This window comes from Otolemur garnettii, unplaced genomic scaffold (genome assembly GCF_000181295.1).
Source record: "Otolemur garnettii isolate 467f Iridium unplaced genomic scaffold, OtoGar3 scaffold00051, whole genome shotgun sequence".
NCBI classification, from domain to species: Eukaryota; Metazoa; Chordata; class Mammalia; order Primates; family Galagidae; genus Otolemur; species Otolemur garnettii.
The window spans coordinates 5,567,936-5,589,186 of record NW_003852446.1 but is presented as its reverse complement, the minus strand read 5'-3'; the positions used below and the strand labels follow the sequence as shown (position 1 = coordinate 5,589,186).

The 21,251-nt window shown below is 37.4% G+C and overlaps 1 protein-coding gene across 9 annotated transcripts in view; it reads left to right on the top strand.

Moving 5' to 3' along the window:
• Positions 1-19,527, top strand: part of RPS6KA3 (ribosomal protein S6 kinase A3) — a 122,459-nt gene extending 102,932 nt beyond the window's left edge. For all 9 annotated transcript variants that reach the window (XM_023514332.1, XM_012806426.2, XM_003791897.3 and 6 more), the window contains 7 exons: positions 2,307-2,396; positions 6,066-6,224; positions 8,870-9,031; positions 12,134-12,210; positions 12,727-12,844; positions 17,978-18,118; positions 18,730-19,527. In XM_023514332.1, the coding sequence (XP_023370100.1) occupies positions 2,307-2,396; positions 6,066-6,224; positions 8,870-9,031; positions 12,134-12,210; positions 12,727-12,844; positions 17,978-18,118; positions 18,730-18,852 (870 nt within the window). In that variant the 3' untranslated portion in view covers positions 18,853-19,527. The remainder of the gene's footprint in view (positions 1-2,306; positions 2,397-6,065; positions 6,225-8,869; positions 9,032-12,133; positions 12,211-12,726; positions 12,845-17,977; positions 18,119-18,729) is intronic.
• Positions 19,528-21,251: the final 1,724 nt, after the last annotated feature.

Sequence of the window (21,251 nt, the reverse complement as noted above, 5' to 3'; positions counted from 1 at the left end):
CTCGGAGAAAGGAGCTGTGGCAAATAAAAGGTATGCCAGTCTTCCTTATGGCTCCGCACCAAAATGTAGGCGAGGCTATGCAGTGTATCTACGCCCATCACTAGGTATTATTATTGGGGTGGGGCTTATATATAACAAATGCATAGAAATACTGCTAGGGCTTATTTTTGGAGTAGGTCTTATTTTGGGGGAAACACGGTAGGTATGCTATGTATGTATTGCTATTTCTCTCATGAAAGGAGAGAAAAGGAATAGTGTAAATACTAGACAGTTTAAGGATGTATCTTGCCTCCCTAAACATCAGGAAAAGCAGAAATGTTTTGAGGCCCCCTTTGAATTACAGGAACCAGGAGTAGTATACCCAAAGCCTTGAAAATATGTCTAAGCTATTTGTTGATTCTTGTGACTTAAATTAGAATCATAAAACCAATCTGAACACAGTTGGATTCTACAGAAATTACTACCTATTTGAGGTTCACAAGTACAAGTACTAATACAATATAAGCTGAGCTCGTATTAACAGACCAATGTTGTCAAAAGTAACACCTCCTAGTGTGTTCTGGTTTTCAGAAGTCTCTAGCCCCAGATATCATCTCTTGAATTGGTATGTCTATTCCATATACCTCTGCTCTAAATTACCCATTTGCCTAATTCCACACTATCATTTGCAGTTGATTACAGTGAGCACCTATGTTTGTCTTCCCTGTTCTCCAAACACAGAACTGCTTTACATCTAGGGTCAACCATTGATCAACACAGAGGTTAGGGGCACTGACCCTCACACAGTTGAAAATGCATAGATAACTTTTGTTTCCCCCCAATATTAATAACTAATAACCTATTGTTGACCAGAAACTTTACTGTTAATATATATAATCAGTTAACACACTTTCTGTTTTATGTATTAATACTATATTCTTACAATGAAGTAAGCTACAGAAAAAAAATGTTATTAAGAAAATCATAAGGGAAAATATATTTACTGTTCATTAAGTGGAAGTGAATCATCATAAAGGTCTTCATCCTCATCTTCCCATTGAGCAGGCAATGGAGGAGCAGGAAGAGGAGGGATCAGTCTTGTTTTCTCCCAGATGGCAGAAGTGGACTTGTGTAGTTCAAACCTATGTCATTCAAGGATCAACTATAAATCTACTTCAGAAGACTGAGCTCAGCTCGGCGCCTGTGGCTCAAGTGGCTAAGGCGCCAGCCACATACACCTAAGGTGGTGGGTTCAAATCCAGCCCGGGCCCGCCAAACAACAATAATGGCTGCAACCAAAAAATAGCCAGGCATTGTGGCGGGTGCCTGTGGTCCCAGTTACTTGGGAGGCTGAGGCAGGAGACTTGCTTGAGCCCAGGAGTTGGAGGTTGCTGTGAGCAGTGAAGCCACAGCACTCTACCCAGGGGGACAGCTTGAGGCTCTGTCTCAAAAAAAAAAAAAAGAAGAAGAAGACTGAGCTCATACTGAGCTATAACCTCTTTCCTAGGTTGCTAGAGTGTTTGAGTATTTATTGCAAGACATTAATTGCTTCAGTTGTTTTAAAATTGGATATATAAAAGCCACCAAATTTGTTCCAGACCACCTTTTGAAGGAATTAAAAGAAGTTGTCTTTTTAAATACTATTACTTTAATAGATTAAAACATTTAAGGGACATATTTTCACAAAGCAATTGACATAAAAGTGTTAGAAAGCTACATTAGTATTTTAAGGGGCCTTATTATAATAATTAAACTTAATTCTAGCCAAGTAAAATTCTTGGTGTGGTTTTTGGTGTAGTTTTCTGCCTAGCTTCAAAAATAAGCATGTTCTACTTAACTGGTAATTAATTCTTATAAGTAGCTTGCAACTAAGGGGATACTCCATTGAAGCGTTTTATTAAAGGAAGTCAGATGCTAGTGGTGGTGTTATGGATACATCTAGCTCTTAATTATCTCTATTGAAAAGGGTTAGAAGTTGACTCAGTTTCCAAATATAAGACACTGAGTGATGGGGAAAAAGATATGTTAACTGGGTTCTTGATGTCTTTTCTTGACACTTTTCAGTTTTTAGTAAGTCCTTAACTTAACTACAGCCTTACATTAGAGAGACCTGATGGGACTGTGACTCATGGATTAAAAGTTAGAGCTTTGAGATCTGTATCAAAACTGGCTCTCTGATTAAATAGTCTGGCCAGGTAGTTGGAATAAAACTGATTGATAACTGGCTTGTGTATATTTACATAAGGTAATACCTAAAATCGGTAGCTGTAAATAAGGTTTATAACTCTGTAGTTCATGAGATTTTATGATACATGTCTGCCTTTTAGATTATTGATAAAAGCAAGAGAGACCCAACAGAAGAAATTGAAATTCTTCTTCGTTATGGACAGCATCCAAACATTATTACTCTAAAGGATGTAAGTAGATTCTTTAACATGGATCATTTGAATCAGTTGTCTAACTTACGTTTGGAATACTATATTTTCAAATATATGGTAGGCTTGGCGCCTGCAGCTCAAGCAGCTAAAGTGCCAGCCACATACACCTGAGCTGGCGGGTTCGAATCCAGCCCGGGCCCGCCAAACAACAAAGACGGCTGCAACCAAAAATAGCCGGGTGTTGTGGCAGGCTCCTGTAGTCCCAGCTACTTGGGAGGCAGAGGCAGGAGAATCGCTAGAGCCCAGGAGTTGGAGGTTGCTGTGAGCTGCAATGTCACAACACTCTACCTAGGGTGACAGCTTGAGGCTCTGTCTTTAAAAAAAAAAAAAAAAAATATATATATATATATACACACACATATGGTAGACAATATAGTAAGTTTGAAAGGTGTATTTGAGGGCAGCACCTGTGCCTTAGTAGGTAGGGCGCCAGCCCCACGTACCAAGGGTGGCAGGTTCAAGCCTGGCCTTGGCCAAACTTAAACGAAGAATGGCCAGGTGTTGTGGTGGGTGCCTGTAGCCCCAGCTGCTTGGGAGACTGAGGCAGGAAAATCACCTAAGCCCAGGAGTTGGAGGTTGCTCTGAGTTGTGTTGCCACAGCACTCTACCGAAAGTGACATAATGAGACTCTGTCTCCCCCCCAAAAAACAAAAGAAAGGTATATTTGAGGGCAGTGTATATAGCATAATTCCATTTATCAAGAAAAATGTTTGGCTCGGCGCCTGTGGCTCAAGTGGCTAAGGCGCCAGCCACATATACCTAAGGTGGTAGGTTCAAATCCAGCCCGGGCCCGCCAAACAACAATGATGGCTGCAACTGAAAAAAAATAGCCAGGCATTGTGGCAGGCGCCTGTGGTCCCAGCTACTCAGGAGGCTGAGGCAGGAGACTCGCTTGAGCCCAGGAGTTGGAGGTTGCTGTGAGCTATGCCACAGCACTCTACCCAGGGGAACAGCTTAAGGCTCTGTCTCAAAAAAAAAAAAAAGAAAGAAAAAGAAAAAAAAGAAAAGAAAAAGTTTGTATTAATTTTTCTACTGCTTTAAGAAGAAAAGTATTTTTGACATTATTACTTTTGGTATCTGCATTTACCTGAACATTTACTCAAATGTTTAATATTAATATTACTTTTAATTAATATTCAGGATTGACTAATCTCACTCTCCACTGACTCCCCAAACTGTCTTCCTTATTACTACCAGATCTAATGCCCATTTCTCCATATAACTCTCTTTCCTCTTAGAGTTCATACTACCCAGCTCCTTAAGCCCCTGCCTTGCTCCGTAGTCATTTACTTACTTCTTCACACATACTTCCTCACATACCTTATGCTCCATTCCCTGATATGCACAATTTTTGAACATGCCTCATTTTCTAATGCTGCTCTTTAAATTGTGGTTCCTTTGGTTGTCAACAACATTTCCCTTCTTCTTTGCCTGACTACCACACATTTAAGATTTTGCTACAGCACTTTTTCCAAGAAGCTAATCCTGCCCTGCCCATCACCACATCCAGGATAAGTAAGGTATCTTTTCCCTGAGCTGTCATGATACCCTGCTACCTGTGTCTCTCAAGATTTTTATTATAGCAGGGTATTCACAAAGGGTATGAACTCCCCAGTTGCTGTTTGTTAAATCATCTCTTGCTGATGGTGTTCATATAAGCTCAAAGGCCATATCTAGGTGTTGTCCGAACTCTAGTTTCCTCAGATTAATTTATCACTGCTCATCATTAGATGGAGAATGTTAACTTAGTCGCATCAAAATGTGAAATGGGCTCAGCACCTGTAGCTCAGCGGTTAGGGCACCAGTCACATTCACTGGGGTTGGCAGGTTCAATCCCGGCTGGGCCTGCCAAACAACAATGACAACTACAGCAACAACCAAAAAATAGCCAGGCATTGTGGCAAATGCCTGTAGTCCCAGCTTCTTGGGAGACTGAGGGAAGAGAATCACTTAAGCCCAAGAGTTTGAAGTTGCTGTGAGCTGTGACACCACATCACACTGACTCTGTCTCAAAAAAAAAAAAATACTGCTTAGTGCCTGTAGCTCAAGTGGCTAAGGTGCCAGCAACATACACCAGAGCTGGTGTGTTTGAATCCGGCCCTGGCCTGCCAAACAATGACAACTACAACCAAAAAGTAGCCGGGCATTGTGGCAGGCACCTGTAATCCCAGCTACTCAGGAAGCTGAGGCAAGAGAATCACTTGAGCCCAGGAGTTGGAGGTTGCTGTGAGCTGTGATACCAAGGAAATAGCTTGAGGCTCTGTCTCAAAAAATATATATAAATAAAATGTGAAATGATTTAAGTGACTCCTTAATATAAATAAGAATCCAATCAAGAAAATTTAAGAGGAAATGTAGAGTACTTTATGTCACCCTCAGTAGAGTGCTGTGGCATCACAACAACCTCAAAGTCTTGGGCTTAAGTGATTCTCTTGCCTCAGCCTCCCATGTAGCTGGATTACAGATGTCCACCACAATGCCCAGCTTTTTTTTTTTTTTTTGCAGTTTTTGGTTGGGGCCGGGTTTGAACCTGCCACCTCCAGTATATGGGGCCGGTGCCCTACTCCTTTGAGCCACAGGCACCGCCCCAACACCCAGTTATTTTTTGGTTATGGTTGTGATTATTGTTTAGCAGGCCTGGGCTGGGCTCGAACCCACCAGCCTTGGTGTATGTGGCCAGCGCCCTACTCACTGGCTAAGTGCGCGGAGCCTAGAAAATACTTTCTCTGACCCATCTTTGCCTTGGAAACTCCCTAAGCTGTCATTTTTTTTTTTTTTTTTTACATCTTTATCCCTTCCTTCACTTCAAATTCCAAAATTTCTAGAATTTTCCTGACTTTTATTATAGCATCCCCAGCACTACTTTACTCTTATTTATATGGGTTTCTCCTTACTGTAATAAAAAATTGAGGATAGGTATTTTGTTTTCTCCATATTTGGAGGCCCAGCACATACCTGTATAGTACTTGCTACCTCTTACGGAGCTAAATAAAGATTTTCAGTAACTCTATGATGAGGGGAAAATAAAAAGGACTGAAGTTCAATAGATTTTATTTCAGTTAGAGATTGCCAAGAATACAAATCCGAAATCCCAGTGAGCTTCTATTTCTCTATTAGGAGTTCATTGGTATGCTTCCATGTGTTTGATAGGATTTCTCTTTGCTCTTTAATCTTCCTATTTAACTGTTGGCTGCTACTTATATTTCAATTTAATCAAAACCAGAATAATTCATTCATTTTGTGTTTATAAAAAGAACAGAAGTTCAGCCATTGTAGAAATTCCTGGAAAAATCACAGGAGCATACCTTTGTACTAGTCCTTGCCTTCATCAATAGATTAAAAATAAAAATGAGGAATGAATCCTAAGAGAAAAAGTTAAGTGCCTCTTCATATGCAGTGACTTTGATTGCTCTGAATTAAGTTTCACGGAAAATAAATTACTGGATATTTTTCTGATATTCAGTCTCATCAATTCCTATTTAAATATTCTTGCATGCATAAAATTAAAAATTTTATATCCTCCTTTGGTTGTGACATGTAAAATTTTTCATGAAAATAAAATATATTTTCTTTTTAATATACTGAGCTTTGTTTTGGCACATGTAAAGCTTTAAATAATTTTTTGAATTTTGATGTTGAATTTTATAGGTATATGATGATGGAAAATACGTGTATGTAGTAACAGAACTTATGAAAGGGGGTGAATTGCTGGATAAAATTTTGAGACAGAAATTTTTCTCTGAACGAGAGGCCAGTGCTGTCCTGTTCACTATAACCAAAACTGTTGAATATCTTCATGCACAAGGGGTAAGTCATTTTAATTTTTAATATCTGTGTATATGCACACCTGTTTTCTTTTTCTTTTCAATGTTTAAGCTAAAATTACGAAATTAGAGGTACCTTTTTGCATGTAATGGAGAGTAACTACTGTTAGCTTGATTATCCTACTGGTCCTCCTCTACGTAACTTCTTCCATTGAGCTTGAAGTGCTATCTTGAAATTCTATACTCAAGCTTTCCAAGAAAAAATATATGAGATATTCTGACCTAGAAAATATAGCATAATTTCTGCTGGGTCACCCTGTACCCTTTAGAAGCAGAATCAGGGAATTCTTTATTCACATTTAAAAGGAACTCCTTAAAACAGATGAAGCCAAATAGTCACCTGGATTCTGGCTGGTAGATATTCTCTTCATTTCTTCCTGCATATAGATTTTTAGTAAACAGCAAAATAATAATATTTTTAAAAGAAGGGAAGTCTTGGAGTGAAAGCAAGGAATGTAGAAAATGAGAGGGAGCAAAGAAAGAACAGCAGAGGAGTTTTTTTAATTCTTTAAGTAGATAAATGAAAATTAGATATATTATAGTATGCAACATGATGTTTTGATATATATACAAAAGATTGTACCTTGAAATTAGTAGGACTCAGTATTCACTGAAGAATTTATGCAGTCGTCTTCCATATTCTTTTCCCAGTACTTTACCATCAGTAATTAGTACTTAAAACAGTCCAGGAAACTATATTAGGAGAAGTTCTGAATGTTAGGAACTATAACTTGATTCATTGCAATATAGATTGAGTATTTGGTTAATAGAAGAAACACTTAAACCTAAAAAGGAATGTCAGAGAAGCTTATGATAAAAGAAGTATAATAGTCCCCACTTATCTGCAATTTCACTTTCTGCAGTTTCAGTTACCCACAGTCAACTATGGTCTGAAAATATTTTGAGAGGAAAAGCCCTCACACAACTTTTATTATAGTATATTGTTATAATTGTTGTAATTTACTATTAGTCATTGTTGTTCATCTCTTACTGTACCTAATTTATAAATTAAAAACTATGTATGGGCTCGACACTTGTGGCTCGGGCAGGTAAGATGCCAGCCACATACACCTGAGCTGGTGGGTTCGAGTCCCAGCCCAGGCCAGCCAAACAACAATGACGGCTGCAACCAAAAAAAATAAAATAAAATAAAATAACTGAGCCTTCTGGCAGGCGCCTATAGTCCCAGCTACGTGGGAGGTGAGGCAAGAGAATCTCTTGAGCCCAGGAGTTGAAGGTTGCTGTGAGCTGTGATGCCATAGCACTCTACCCAGGGTGACAGCTTGAGGCTCTGTCTCAAAAAAAAAAAAAAAAATCTATGTATGTATAGGAAAAAAAACACAGTACAAATAGAATCTGGTACTATCCTATTTACAGTATTATTCACAAAACCGTCAGTCACTTAACACAAAGATTGAGTGCTGACCCTAAGTTATCCCTACTATCCCTACATTATAAAATGCTGATAATGTATAGCATAATTCTCTAACATAGACCTGGGACAAGGAGGAGAAATAAAGAATAGTACTCTCCCCCTACCTTGGTCCAATTGAGTAATAGGTTTAAGGAGAAATACAGAGTTCAGGCATACACTGGGGATCTTCTGTATTTGGGTAGTTCATTAAGGGAAGAAAATATAAAACTTTCTAAAAGATACCTTTTTGCATTTGTGACATCTTCACTTATATATCAAATAGGCAATACTTAAAGCCTGGGTTTTTTTCCTTTTTACTCCTAAATGCCGTGTCTGTTCGGTTCTGTCAACTCATATTTGTTGTTGTGTGCCTTGTATATGCTTTTTCTCTACTTAGAATGACTTTCCCCCACTGTTCTCATGGCTTCTTGAATTCTGATCTTCCCTCTCAGATCAGATGTAACCTCCTCTAGAGCCCTCCTTGACCACCCTATTTAAATTGACCTCTCTGGTTATCCCTCATCTCTCAACCTATCTAATCTCTGCCTCTCCTACTACTGTGCAAGCTCCTACCATGGGAAGGCCAGGATCTTACGCGTCTTGTTCATGATAGTGTCTTCCACTTATATAATGCCCTGGCACATGATGGGCACTCAATAAATATTGTTAGATGAGTAGATAACCTGGAGTGAGATGTGATTATTTGCATTTCTCCTTAAACCTATTACTCAATTGGACCAAGGTAAGGGGGTGAGTACTATTCTTTATTTCTCCTTCTCCTTGCCCCAGGTCTGTGTTAGAGAATTATGCTATACATTATCAGCATTTTATAATGTAGGGATAACTTAGGGTCAGCACTCAATCTTTGTGTTAAGTGATTGACAATTTGTGAATAAAGAACTTTCGGTTCGGCGCCAGCCACATACACCTAAGGTGGTGGGTTCGAATCCAGCCTAGGCCTGCCAAACAACGATAGCTGCAACCAAAAAAATAGCCAGGCATTGTGGTGGGTGCCTGTGGTGCCAGCTACTTGGGAGGCTGAGGCAAGAGACTCGTTTGAGCCCAGGAGTTGGAGGTTGCTGTGAGCTGTGATGCCATGGCATTCTACCCAGGGGGACAGCTTGAGGCTCTGTCTCAAAAAAAAAAAAAAAAAAAGAACTTTCAGTAATGGAAATGTATTGTTAACATAACTCTTTAATTTGTATTTCAATTAGGTGGTTCACAGAGACTTGAAACCTAGCAACATTCTTTATGTGGATGAATCTGGTAATCCAGAATCTATTCGAATTTGTGATTTTGGATTTGCAAAACAGCTGAGAGCAGAAAATGGTCTTCTCATGACTCCTTGTTATACTGCAAATTTTGTTGCACCAGAGGTAATTGTGAGAGTTTATTACTTGCAGTATTTCAATATGTTTAAAAACTCATTTGCTATTTTGTGTGATCTTATGAAGCATGTGTTTAGAATACCTCCTGGACCTTCGAAGGAGCCTATATAGTGAGGTACACATTAGTTTCACTATGTGACACAGGAGTCCCCAGACCAGCAGCCTGGAAATTTGTTAGAAATGCCAAATCTTGGACCCCACTCCCTCTATCTATTTCATTAGGACCTCTAGAGTGGGGCTGAGAAATATGAGTTTTCACAAGCCCTCTAGATGATTTTGATGTCACTCAAGTTTGAGGACTGCTGACATAGTGGTAAAAGCATGGACTTGGGTTTCCTACCTACGGTGGAAACCTTCTTTTGCTGTTTATTATCAAAGTGACCTCAGAAAGTTAATCACTACATGCTTCAGTTTCACCATCTGTAAAATGGGACAGTAACTGATCTCAAAAGGTTGTTGTGTGAATTAAGTACAACGGTATATGTAGTGCTAAGCCTAGTGTCTGTCATTCTATATGTGCTTAATAAATTATTATATACAAGTTAAATAAATTTTAAAAAAACTCATTTGCCATGTTTAATATAAAATAGTTAATAATTATTTAATTGAAGACTTATTGATCAAATATTAGGATAACGTGCCAGCCCTTTCTTTTTTTTTATGAAATTCTATAGAAATCTAATATTTATCATCTTTCCTTTCATATGGCATTTTTTTGTTTTTATTAAATCATAACTGTGTACATTGATGCATTTATGGGGTTCAGTGTACTGATTTGATACACAACGTGAAATGCTTACATCAAACTGATTAACACATCCATCACCTCACTTGTTGTGGTAAGACAGTTACACTCTTTTCTTAATAGTTTTGAAATGTACTGTTGCGTTATGCACATTAGGTGAGGTCCCCCCCCATACCTTCCCTCCTGCTTTCTAGACTATAATTATGTTTTACCATTTGTATGAATGTGTAGATGATTATATATTGATTTCATAGTAGTATTAAGTACATTGAATACTTTTTTTCCCCATTCTTGAGATACTTTACTGAAAAGAATATGTTCCAGCTCCATCCAGGTAAACATAAAAGATGCGAAGTATCCATATTTTTTATGGCTGCATAGTATTCTCCATGGATTCTAGTTATCAGACCTTTGTCAGAAGCATAATCTGCAAAAATCTTCTCCCCTTCTGAAGGTTTTCTGTTTGCTTTACTTACTGTGCTTTTGGCTGTACAAAACTTTTTAGTTTGATCAGATCCCAGTAATGTATTTTTGGTGTTGCTTCAATTGCCCAGGAGGTCCTCATCATAAAATATTCTCTCAGGCCAATTTTTTCAAGTGTTTTCCCTGCACTCTCTTCTAGTATTTTTATAGTTTTCTGTCTTAAGTTTAAATCTTCTATCCAGTGAGATTCACTTTTTGTTAATGATGAGAGATGGGGGTCCAGTTTCAGTCTTCTACAGGTTGCCACCAGTTCAGCACCATTTGTTAAATAGGCAGTCTTTCCCACCCTGAATATTTTTGATAGGCTTGTCAAAGATCAAATGATGATAAGTATCTGGGTTCATCTCTTGGTTCTCTATTCTGTTCCATAAATCTACCTCTCTGTTTTTGTGCTAGTACCATGCTGTTTTGAACACTATAGATTTATAGTATAGCCTGAAGTCTGGTAACGTGATACCTCCTGATTTGTTTTTATTTCTGAGTAATGTATTTGCTATTCGAGGTTTTTCTGATTCCATACAAAATGAAGCACGATTTTTTTCAAACCCTTTAAAGTATGACAATGGTGCTTTAGTAGGGATTGCATTAAAGCTGTAGATTGCTTTGGGCAGTATGGACATTTTAACAATGTTGATTCTTCCTAGCCATTAGCATGGTATATTTTTCCATTTGTTAACATCTTCAGCTATTTCTTTTCTCAGAGTTTCATGGTTTTCTTTATAGAGATCTTCAGCCCTTTATTTTCCTGTTCAATTCTTCAGTCACATCTTATTGTCTACAGAATAATCTAAATTATTTAACAAAAAATTAAAAAAGCCTCAATCTCTCTAGTATTCCGCACCCAAAAATTCTGGCCACACTAAACTGCTTGCCTGTCACTAAGCCTACTGTGCTCTCTTGCCTCTGCCCTTTGAATGTTGTCTGCCCTCCCCGTCTCCACCCTCTGCTTACTAAACTCTTACTTAATAGGTGCAGTATAACCAAGCCAGCCTCTATTCATTCCTCTCTGCCCCACATCAAGAGTAAATTGATTCCTCATCTTTACACCCATAGCATTTCAGACACGATTTTGTTATAATACTTACCATGTTGAATTTTTAACTATGTATATGTTTATTTCCCCTCCCAGATTCTTTTTAGAGAAATAAAGGGGGATTTTATATCTATCATAGCTCATGCCTGATAATAGTTGGTTACTGTCAAATGCTTGAGTGAATCAAATTATACATAAAAAAGTACTATTTTGCACTTAGATCATTTGTACTAGGTTACATGTGCTCTTAAAAATTTTTTTTTGTAACCCTATGTGTAGCCCCATACAAAATACAAATTCATTAAAATAAGAAACTTCATCTGTCATCTTCAGAGAAGTTTCTGTTCAATTCTCTTGCCCACTCATAAGGTCTCAACTAGGACTTGAACTTTACATTAGAAATGGAAATAATGAAGTGAATCTTTCTAAGAGTAGAATGTGAACGTTTAAAACAATAACTGAGAAAATGAAAAAAAAGAAATGGAAATAATGTAACCTAAACATTCGTACCTTCATATTAATCTGAAATTAAAAAAAAAAAACTCAGAGCAATGGAAGAGGGGATAAGAAACTTGATTTTGTTTTGTATTCCTCTGTGTGCCTATAACAACACTCAAATGTTCACTTGAATACCAAAATTTTTATACATGTGAATTAGTGGTAGAACATTCTAGAATAGGATTAATATATTTCCTTTATTTGTTAATCATATTCTGTTGAAGTTTTTCTTATAGGCATTGATTTGAGAGACAGAATTCCATTCATAGCCTATCCAAACATATATATATAAGAGAATGGTGTGGTAATACTAATTTTCCATTTTTTCTAGGTTTTAAAACGACAAGGCTATGATGCTGCTTGTGATATATGGAGTCTTGGTGTCCTCCTCTACACGATGCTTACCGGGTGAGTGTCTACCATATGTTGTAAGCTTTTATTCATTAATATTTTGCTTAAAGTATCTAGATATTTTTCTTAATCCATATGTTGTTATATCTTTCTTTCAATGTTTTCTCCTCTAATATACACAATCCTATATTAATTTCATATTTATATCATTACTGATTTTTTAATAATGTACCAGTTATTAATGTCTTGAGGTCTTAAACTGATTCTATACTTTTTTTATATGCCTGTTATGTCAGAAACATATACTACTTTTTAATATTTTATTTTATAATGTGTCATATCTTAAAATATTTATATGATTGTATATTAAATCTAATATTTTATAACCTAAACCTTGACCTAGTACTTCATGGAGCTTCATTTTATTTATATTTTTTCTCTTTGGTAGATTTGAATAAAGCATTACATAAACTAAATCACTCAGAGTAATTTTGGACACTGTGAATAAATATAAAGGTTACCAACTAAATAAGAAATCTTGTTCATTAACATTTTAATTTTATTGTAAATTAGTTATACTCCATTTGCAAATGGTCCTGATGATACACCGGAGGAAATCTTGGCACGAATAGGTAGTGGAAAATTCTCACTGAGTGGTGGCTACTGGAATTCTGTTTCAGACACAGCAAAGGTAAGTATGGCTTGCAGTTACAAGCTTTTGACAAAATAGTTTTTCAGAATCCATAGTGAAAAGAAATACTATCACTTAGAAACTTGTGTTTAAAAATTATTACGTTCAAAGGATGTTACTAAATAATTTAAACTCGAAAGTAGACCATTTACTTTGTTTCTTTACCAGATGACATTAGTTTGGCCTTATTATTTATCTGTATCTAAAGCTATTCTTACTGATGAACATGATGAATAAAAATGGTGATAGTCTTCATGATTAGTCTGTCTACTATATGCCTCACACTGCACTTTACCTAAATTAGCTCATGTAGTCCTCATAACACCCTGTGAAATAGGAGGTAGTAGAAGGAAAAACCAAAGCCCAGAATTTTAGTATGAACTTATCCGTGGTAACATATCAGGTATCATATGGGTGTGTCAAACTAAATATCTGATTTCAGAGCCCTCGTTTCCTAGAGTAATTATACCATGTTCTATTTTTGATTCATGTTATAGAGACAGGTATCTTGTCTTTTTCACAATGAACAGTGGTGTAGTTTTATAGCATCTGCTTGAAATCAGTTTGAAGAGCCCTTCTCACTGGAATATCTGCCTTGCCTTCAATAGCACTGACTTGCTTTCCAACTCTGCTCTACTTTCACTTTATTCATATAAAATTCTTTTTTAAAAAAAGAGTAAAGTTTTCTGCTTCAAAATAAGAAAAAACAGAGGAGATAAAGAAGATACATATTGGTAAAAATGCTTACTGATTTTTCTTAAAGGTGGAAACTTGTAATAGAACACGTCAAAAATGAGTATCAATTGTATTGGCATAGAGCATGAATCTTCAGTTGACCAGTTTAATGTCTGTGTATGAAATGTTAGTCTCTTACCTTTTTCTAACAATACTTAAACCAGGTAATTCATTTTTCTGAGTACCAGCTTCCCTTGTGATTCCCTTATTGAACACCTACCACATGCTTAATACATGAAGACCCTAGAGATAGATGTGACAGACAGAGTTCCTCATCTCAGGGAGCTCACAGCTTTCAGAAGCAGTGAAGGGGCCAAGCAGATTTGTAGAGCAAAAGGATATAGTCCCATCTCTCCCCAAGCTGAGGGAATAGCACGTGCGTATAGGTGAAGATGATAGCATAAGGGTAGCAGAATGTCTCCAGTTGCATCCTTCTATGTAACTAGTGCAGGGTACACAGGAAAGAGTGGCTAGCTGATGAACCCAGATTGTGAAAGGCTTTGTGGCTCATGCTCAGTATTGTGGGCTTACTCTGAGTATTGTGGAACTGTTAAAACAATAAGCAGTACAGTGATCAGATTTTCCTTTTTGCTCTGTTGAGCAATGAGTCTCATCCATAGAGCCTGCCATAAACTTTGTAATGATCAGTTATAAGGTATACGAAGTAATGTTACCAATATCAAAGTTTCATAGCTTATACATTATTTATTTTTTTAATAAATTAAAGCAAGTTGAGGTTATCTCTACAATTTTGTTCTCATTCCCTTGCAATCCAGTATGCTTTTTTGGTGAGAGAGAAAGGGACGAGTGAAGGTAGAGACACAAATAGAGTACAAAATATTACATCCAGCTCACAGCCTGTCTTATAAATTCCATGTTATTACTAGTAACTTTTGCTAAAACATATAGTTGAGACTTGCTATTCCAAGCATGATGTAATACCAGGACTAGCCACAAAATGGAAGGGAGGGCTTTATCAATCTGGGCATGTCCCTTAAAGCAAGTTACACATGTGAATGTTGTCAGGTCATTCATGTGACCCATATATGTCAAATGTAGCTTTGAGAAGAACAGGAATGTAGCTGACATTTACTGAGCATTTATGTACCAAGGACTGTGCTATTACTTTTACCTACATTGTTTCCTTGAGTCCTCACTGAAGTAATACAGGCAGTACCTGGGTTATGAACTAGATAAGTTCTGTAGGTTTGTTCTTAAGTTTAATTTGTATGTAAGTTGGAATAGGTACCTTTACCTATTACCTGTAGTAGCCTCCATACTTAAGTGCAAGTCATTTCTAAGTCAGGGACTTACTATAATAGCCTCTGTTCATAAGTGTGAACTGGATGTAAGTGGGATGTTTATAACTCAGGGACTGCCTGTATTAGTCACGTTACTTGTAAGATTTTGTAACATTTCAGGTAATGGATGATGAGAACCTCAACTAGAGCAGATGTAATGGAATTTAATCCAAATGGAAGAATATAGACTTAGTAGTCTATTAGACATCCATGGTAGAGGAGCAGGTAGCAAATATGCAGTCCTTGTTTCTACCGCAGGCAAATGGTGAGGGATGGTGTCCTTCAGTGACCTGTGGAAGACAAAAGTGGTTTTGGAAGCAGCAATAGATGCATATTTGGACATTATAAATTTGAAAGACTTAAGTGATATAATTAGGAGATAATATGCCCATTAGGCAACTGGCTATCTAGGTATAGGTTTTAGGAGAGAAGTCTGGGGTGGAGCTTAAAGTTAAAAGTTGTTATCATCCATAGTAGCTAAAGTCAAGGGTATGAATGAGATTATCTGAACAGAGTGGTAAGTGTGCTAAGGACAAGTTTAAGGGAACACCACCATTTTAAAGAGAAAACTTAGGAAAAGTAGCCATGAGAGGAGTGCAGTAGATGTAGTTCCAATTGACTTGGCCAAAAGTACATTGGTTACCACACAGATTTGATTAAAACTATAATAGAGTTTGACATGGCCCTGGGCAGTCTTGCAACTTTTGATGCAGTTTTTAAAGCACTTTTGCCGACTTTCGGAGTTTGAAAGGGGAGCCTCTTAATTTTTTTAGGTTTTTACTTCTAGTTTTGTTCAGTAGCTTATTTCTGTTCTTAACTGTTAATGATAACTAAAAGTAACAAACTGAATGTCTTAATAGCAGAGTACTTGGAACAGCATCACCTCAATTCCCGATATCTAGTCAACCACCATATTCTGTCCGTTCTTTCTCCTAAATACCTCAATTCCATCCATTTCTCACCATCTCTTATACCCCTCCCTGAAACTGTCATCCTTCACCAGACTCCAAATAGGTTATCTCCAGACTTGTCCCCACAGATGTATTTTCCTCCATACTTAGTGAGCATGATCTCTTTACTTGACCATATCACTCCTTTAAATGCTTTATTGTGAGCCAGCGCAGTGGCTCACGCCTGTAATCCTAGCTCTCTGGGAAGCCAAAGTGGGTAGATTGCTTGAGCTCAGGAGTTCAAGACCAGCCTGAGCAAGAGTGAGACCCCCCATCTCTAAAAAAAGTAGCTGGGTTGTTGTGGTGGGCACCTATAGTCCCAGCTACTTGGGAGGCTGAGGCAAAAGTATTGCTTGAGCCCACAAGTTTAAGATTGCTGTGAGCTATGACATCACCGTACTCTACTGAGGGTAACAAAGTGAATCTCTCTCAAAATAAATAAATAAATGCTTTATTGCCTTTAGAATAAGTCTACTTTTGCTAATATAGCCTACAAGGGGCTTCCTGGGCTAATCCCTTTTCACCTCTCCCACTTTATCTGTTGCCTCATTCTCCTTAACAATAAATTTATGCTACAGCCATGTTGCACTCCTGTCAATTCAATGAATGTGACATCTTCTCTCATATCTGAGAGCTTTCCTCCAAATGTATCCTGTTCTGTCTACTGTACCTAAAATCCTGTTTCCCCCTTCCCTTCTCTAATCGAACTCCTGTTATTCTCAGGTCTCATGCCTCTTTAAAAAGTCACTTTTAAGCCACACCACCCAGTTCAGGTCAGGTTTCTCTTTATATTCCTCTAGCTACATGTGGTATTTGTTCATCCTGTCAAAGAATGTCTTAATTGCTTTGTGACTGATTATTTTTCTGTCTCCTACTGACTGAAAGTTTCATGAGGCCATTTCTGTCATGTTCACTGCTAAATACCCAAGGCAGAATGCCTGGCCTTTAATTAATATTCATAGATAACATGTTGAGTGAAAAATTAAACAAGTGGTAGATACTTTTATAAATGATATTTGTGCCCCATCAACACATATACAAATACTGCATAATTAATAATTAAAAGTGTAAAATGATAATTGTGTTATCATTTTGAAGAGTGTAAAACTCTGTAGCAATTATATACATCTATATTCCATGCAAAGGAGAGAAATTTAGATAGATAGTATTAACGATGATTACCTCTATAAGAGTGGAATCATGGCTGTTCTTCATGTGCTATCACTTCTCTGCATTTTCTGAGTTTTTAGTAATGCTCATGAGTTGCTTTGGAAGTAGGAAAAAAATGAAAAGAACACTATAATCCTTTAGGGGGACATTTAGAGCCCTCTAATTAAATTCCCATTATTGGACATTTGTGTTCTGCTTTTCAGTCTTACCAACGACTGAACATTACTTTTAAAAATGTAGAGGCCAGGCTCAGTGGCTCATGCCTATAATCCTAGCATTCTGGGAAACCAGGTCTGAGGTGGATTCCCTGAGCTTCCAGGTTCAAGACAGGCCTGAGCAAGAGTGAGATCCCATCTCCAAAAATAGCCAGGCATTGTGGTGGGCACCTGTAGTCCCACCTCCTCGGGTGGCTGAGGCAAGAGAATCGCTTGAGCCCAAGAGTTGGAGGTTGCTATGAGCTATGATGCTACGGCACTCTACCGAGGGTGACAAAGTAAGACTGTCTCAAAAAAGTAAAAAAAGAATAAACCGGGTGGCACCTGTGGCTCAAAGGAGTAGGGTGCCAGCCCCATATGCCAGTGGTGGCAGGTTCATACCCAGCCCTGGCCAAAACCTGCAAAAAAAAAAAAAATAAGAAGAAGAATAAACCTACAAAAATATAGGAAGCTCAGAAAATTAGAGGAAATAGTCACAGTTCTTAAAGATTCACAAAATGTGGTAAATTGATCCTTTATTTCATAATATACCTAAATTACTGTTACTAGTGAGAAAACAGACTAGAGTTTTTTGTTGTTGTTGTTGTTGTTGTTGTTGTTGTTGTTGTTGTTTGGTTTAAGCTGTCTTGTTGACCAAAGGGCTTCCATGTGGAAAAAGTGTCATAGAATCTAAGGAAGAATGCTCACCAGTGTCAAGTCCCATAGGAAAAGAAACAAAAAGAAAGTTTTAAGCTTGTTTTATTATTCTTCTTCCCATGGCAGGACCTGGTCTCAAAGATGCTTCATGTAGACCCTCATCAGAGACTGACTGCTGCTCTTGTGCTCAGACATCCTTGGATTGTCCACTGGGACCAATTGCCACAATACCAACTAAATAGACAGGACGCACCGCATCTAGTAAAGGTGAGTGTGTGAGTGGCCCCACTCAGCCACAGTTTTCTGTACTTCCTCCAGAAGCAGCTCCAAGAAATCCTCTTTGTGCCCCTCACACCTTTCCATTTTAGCCTGTGTCCAGTTCTGATGTAGAGTTCTATTACAGTGGGTGACTTAGCAAACATCAGGATATGCCAAAATATCAGAAATAATAAATACTGATATTTATAAAATAATAAATGTTAAAACTAGTTTAAGAGGTTCTTTTGAATTTTAGTCTACCTAAGTAGCTGTTCACTATCCATAAGGACAGATAAGCTATGGATTTCCTAACTGAAAGAATGTGCCTTACTACCTTTCATATTAAAGAATGTAAGGAAAAAAATTGAATATTTCTGAGAAAAATCAGGACTGCTTCTCTCAGACATAATTTCAACTTCACACAATGGCCTCCAGTTTAGTTAAATCAGAGGGTTTAGCCAATGTGGTGGTGATTTTCATTGTGAACCTAATAAAATACACACACACACACACACACACTTGAATCTAGAAAAGAACCCTGTCATTTCATATTTGTGCACGTATGACTATCCATTGTAATTTTTGTTACTACCTTTCTTTGCTTTTTTTCTTGTTTTCAGGGTGCCATGGCAGCTACATACTCTGCTTTAAACCGTAATCAGTCACCAGTTTTGGAACCAGTTGGCCGCTCTACTCTTGCTCAGCGGAGAGGTATTAAAAAAATCACCTCTACAGCCCTGTGAAGTGACCTCAGTGAGATATTTGGTACCATGGTGTAAGCTGATAGCACAAGTTCTGGTGACAGGTAGCACATATCTGACAGACACCTGCAAGCACACACTGTCCCAGCTGGTACCCATAATGCTGCTGCTCCTGCTGCTGCTCCTGCTTTCGTCTCTTCTCGCTTTAAATGATTGTTAGCAAGTTAGATTTTCCTGGAGCTTCGATTGAAATGAAAATGGAAACATGATGAAGATATATTCACTGAATCAACAAGAAAAATAATGAACATATGAATTCCACCTAAAAATACACTGAATAAAGTACTCTACACCATATAGCATTATTTTTATAGGAAATATTTCATGTCCCTTAAATATTCTTTGTTAGTTATAGGGATGGACAGTTTATGTTAAGCACTTAGCTTAAATAATCCGTTTATATTAGCACTGTATCCCTTGTGCCATCCAACATTTTGTATGTTTTTGTAAACAGTTCATATACAGTACATTTCTGTACTGCTTTCTTTAATGTATACATGCCTTGTTTAACTTGGAATCTATTATTAATCAATTGACTATTAAATCTGGTTAAATAGTTCACCTGGATTAACAGTATTGTTGGACAGCCCTAAAAATGGCCAGATTGTGGAACAGCTGTTGAATGTAATTCTTTCAAAATGTACATATCTTTCCCCACGTCTGTTTCACTGGTTTGTTCTTTGTTTCTTAAAGTCAGGTGCTCTGTCAGATTAGCTAGAGAGCTATTAGGATAAAGAAAGTAATAACGTGTGGCATGAAATCAAGAATACACTTATGAAGTTAGTCCATATACTTTGCAATTCCTTAGGGTTCTTTTTTCCTTAATTAAGGAAGTAGTCCTTATACTTTCAATCTTATATAGCATCCATACGTAGTATTTGGCATATCATTTGGGATTTTGCCAAGATACATCAAAGGTCTTTAAGAGTCATGGTAAAGAGATTGGTGAAGGAAAATTTAGCAACAGGTAATTAAAGTCCTATCGGATATTTCATGTTTAGATATTCTATATTAAGCACTAAGTTGAATGTAATAAGGGCCATAGGCCTCTATATGAAATTGGGATTTAAATGTTCTTAGGGAATAAAACGTTCTTAATCAAACAATATCTGTTCTAATCTGAAATCACAGCTAAGGTAGGCTAAGTGAATGTTTAGCATTGAGTGTTTTCTGAGTCCCTCATGATGATTTATAGCCATATAGCATTTCCTTTGACTTCAGAAATGAGCAGTTTTCATAATGGCTACTGGGTCCTGCTTAGATTGTAGTATTCATTATCTACATCTAATTTGATAGCTTCCACTATTTTATTTTATGAAAGAAACTTCCCTGCCCATTACTACCTGTATCTTTGCCAAGCTACCTAGCATACATCAATAGTAATATAAAAGAAATATTAGCAAGGAAAAAATAATTTAACTTACCTCATCAAGAATGTGCCCAAACAGATCTTTCTTAGTCATGTGCTAAGCCATTTATATCAGAAATCTTTTTTCCTGCCAGAAGCTTTAAGTCTTCTCCTATGAATACAAAGCCAAGAGTGTGTGGTTTATCTTAATGTCTTGAAAGCCACATGTCATTCCTTAATTTCTGCTCTATGCAATTAAAGAGAAAGGGGAAATCTATAGCATTCCTTTTGCCCAAGTGACACAAAATGTTTATTGCACAGAAATCTAAGTTTATCTTGTAAATGAAAAATGTAAAGAAGGAATATCAAAAAATCCAGGGTCTTGGACAGCTCCTGTGGCTCAGTGAGTAGGGCGCTGGCTCCATATACTGAGGGTGGCGGGTTCAAACCCAGTCCCAGCCAAACTGCAACAAAAAATAGTAGGCATTGTAGCAGGCACCTGTAGTCCCAGCTACTCAGGAGGCTGAGGCAAGAGAAACACCTAAGCCCAAGAGCTGGAGGTTGCTGTGAGCTGTAGCGCCATGGGACTCTACCAAGGGCAAGAAAGTGAAACTCTGTCCCTAAAAAAAAAAAAAAATCTAGGATCTTGAGTATATGGATACTAACAATAAAAAGCTGCTTTCCATTGCCTGGAAAGAAAGCTTTTTTCCCCCCTCTATTCATTGTTTCAAAGCATGAGCATCCCAAATTGTTGTCACTTTTTAAATGTAATGTAACTCTGAGCAGAAAAAAGGTATTTTCAGACTTTTGACAATGATGCTATTCCATAATTACATGTGTTCATCATAGTCTTTGGAACTAGAAGTAAACACATAAATCCAAATCCTCAGACATTACCTGGTCCAACTTTCTCATATTGCATGAACTTAAGACCCAAATCAAAGTCTAGAATCCTTCTCATTTAGTTTTTTTTTCTTTCTCTTAACACCATACCATGCTGCCTTTCCTTCATTATCACCTGACCAGTGACTTA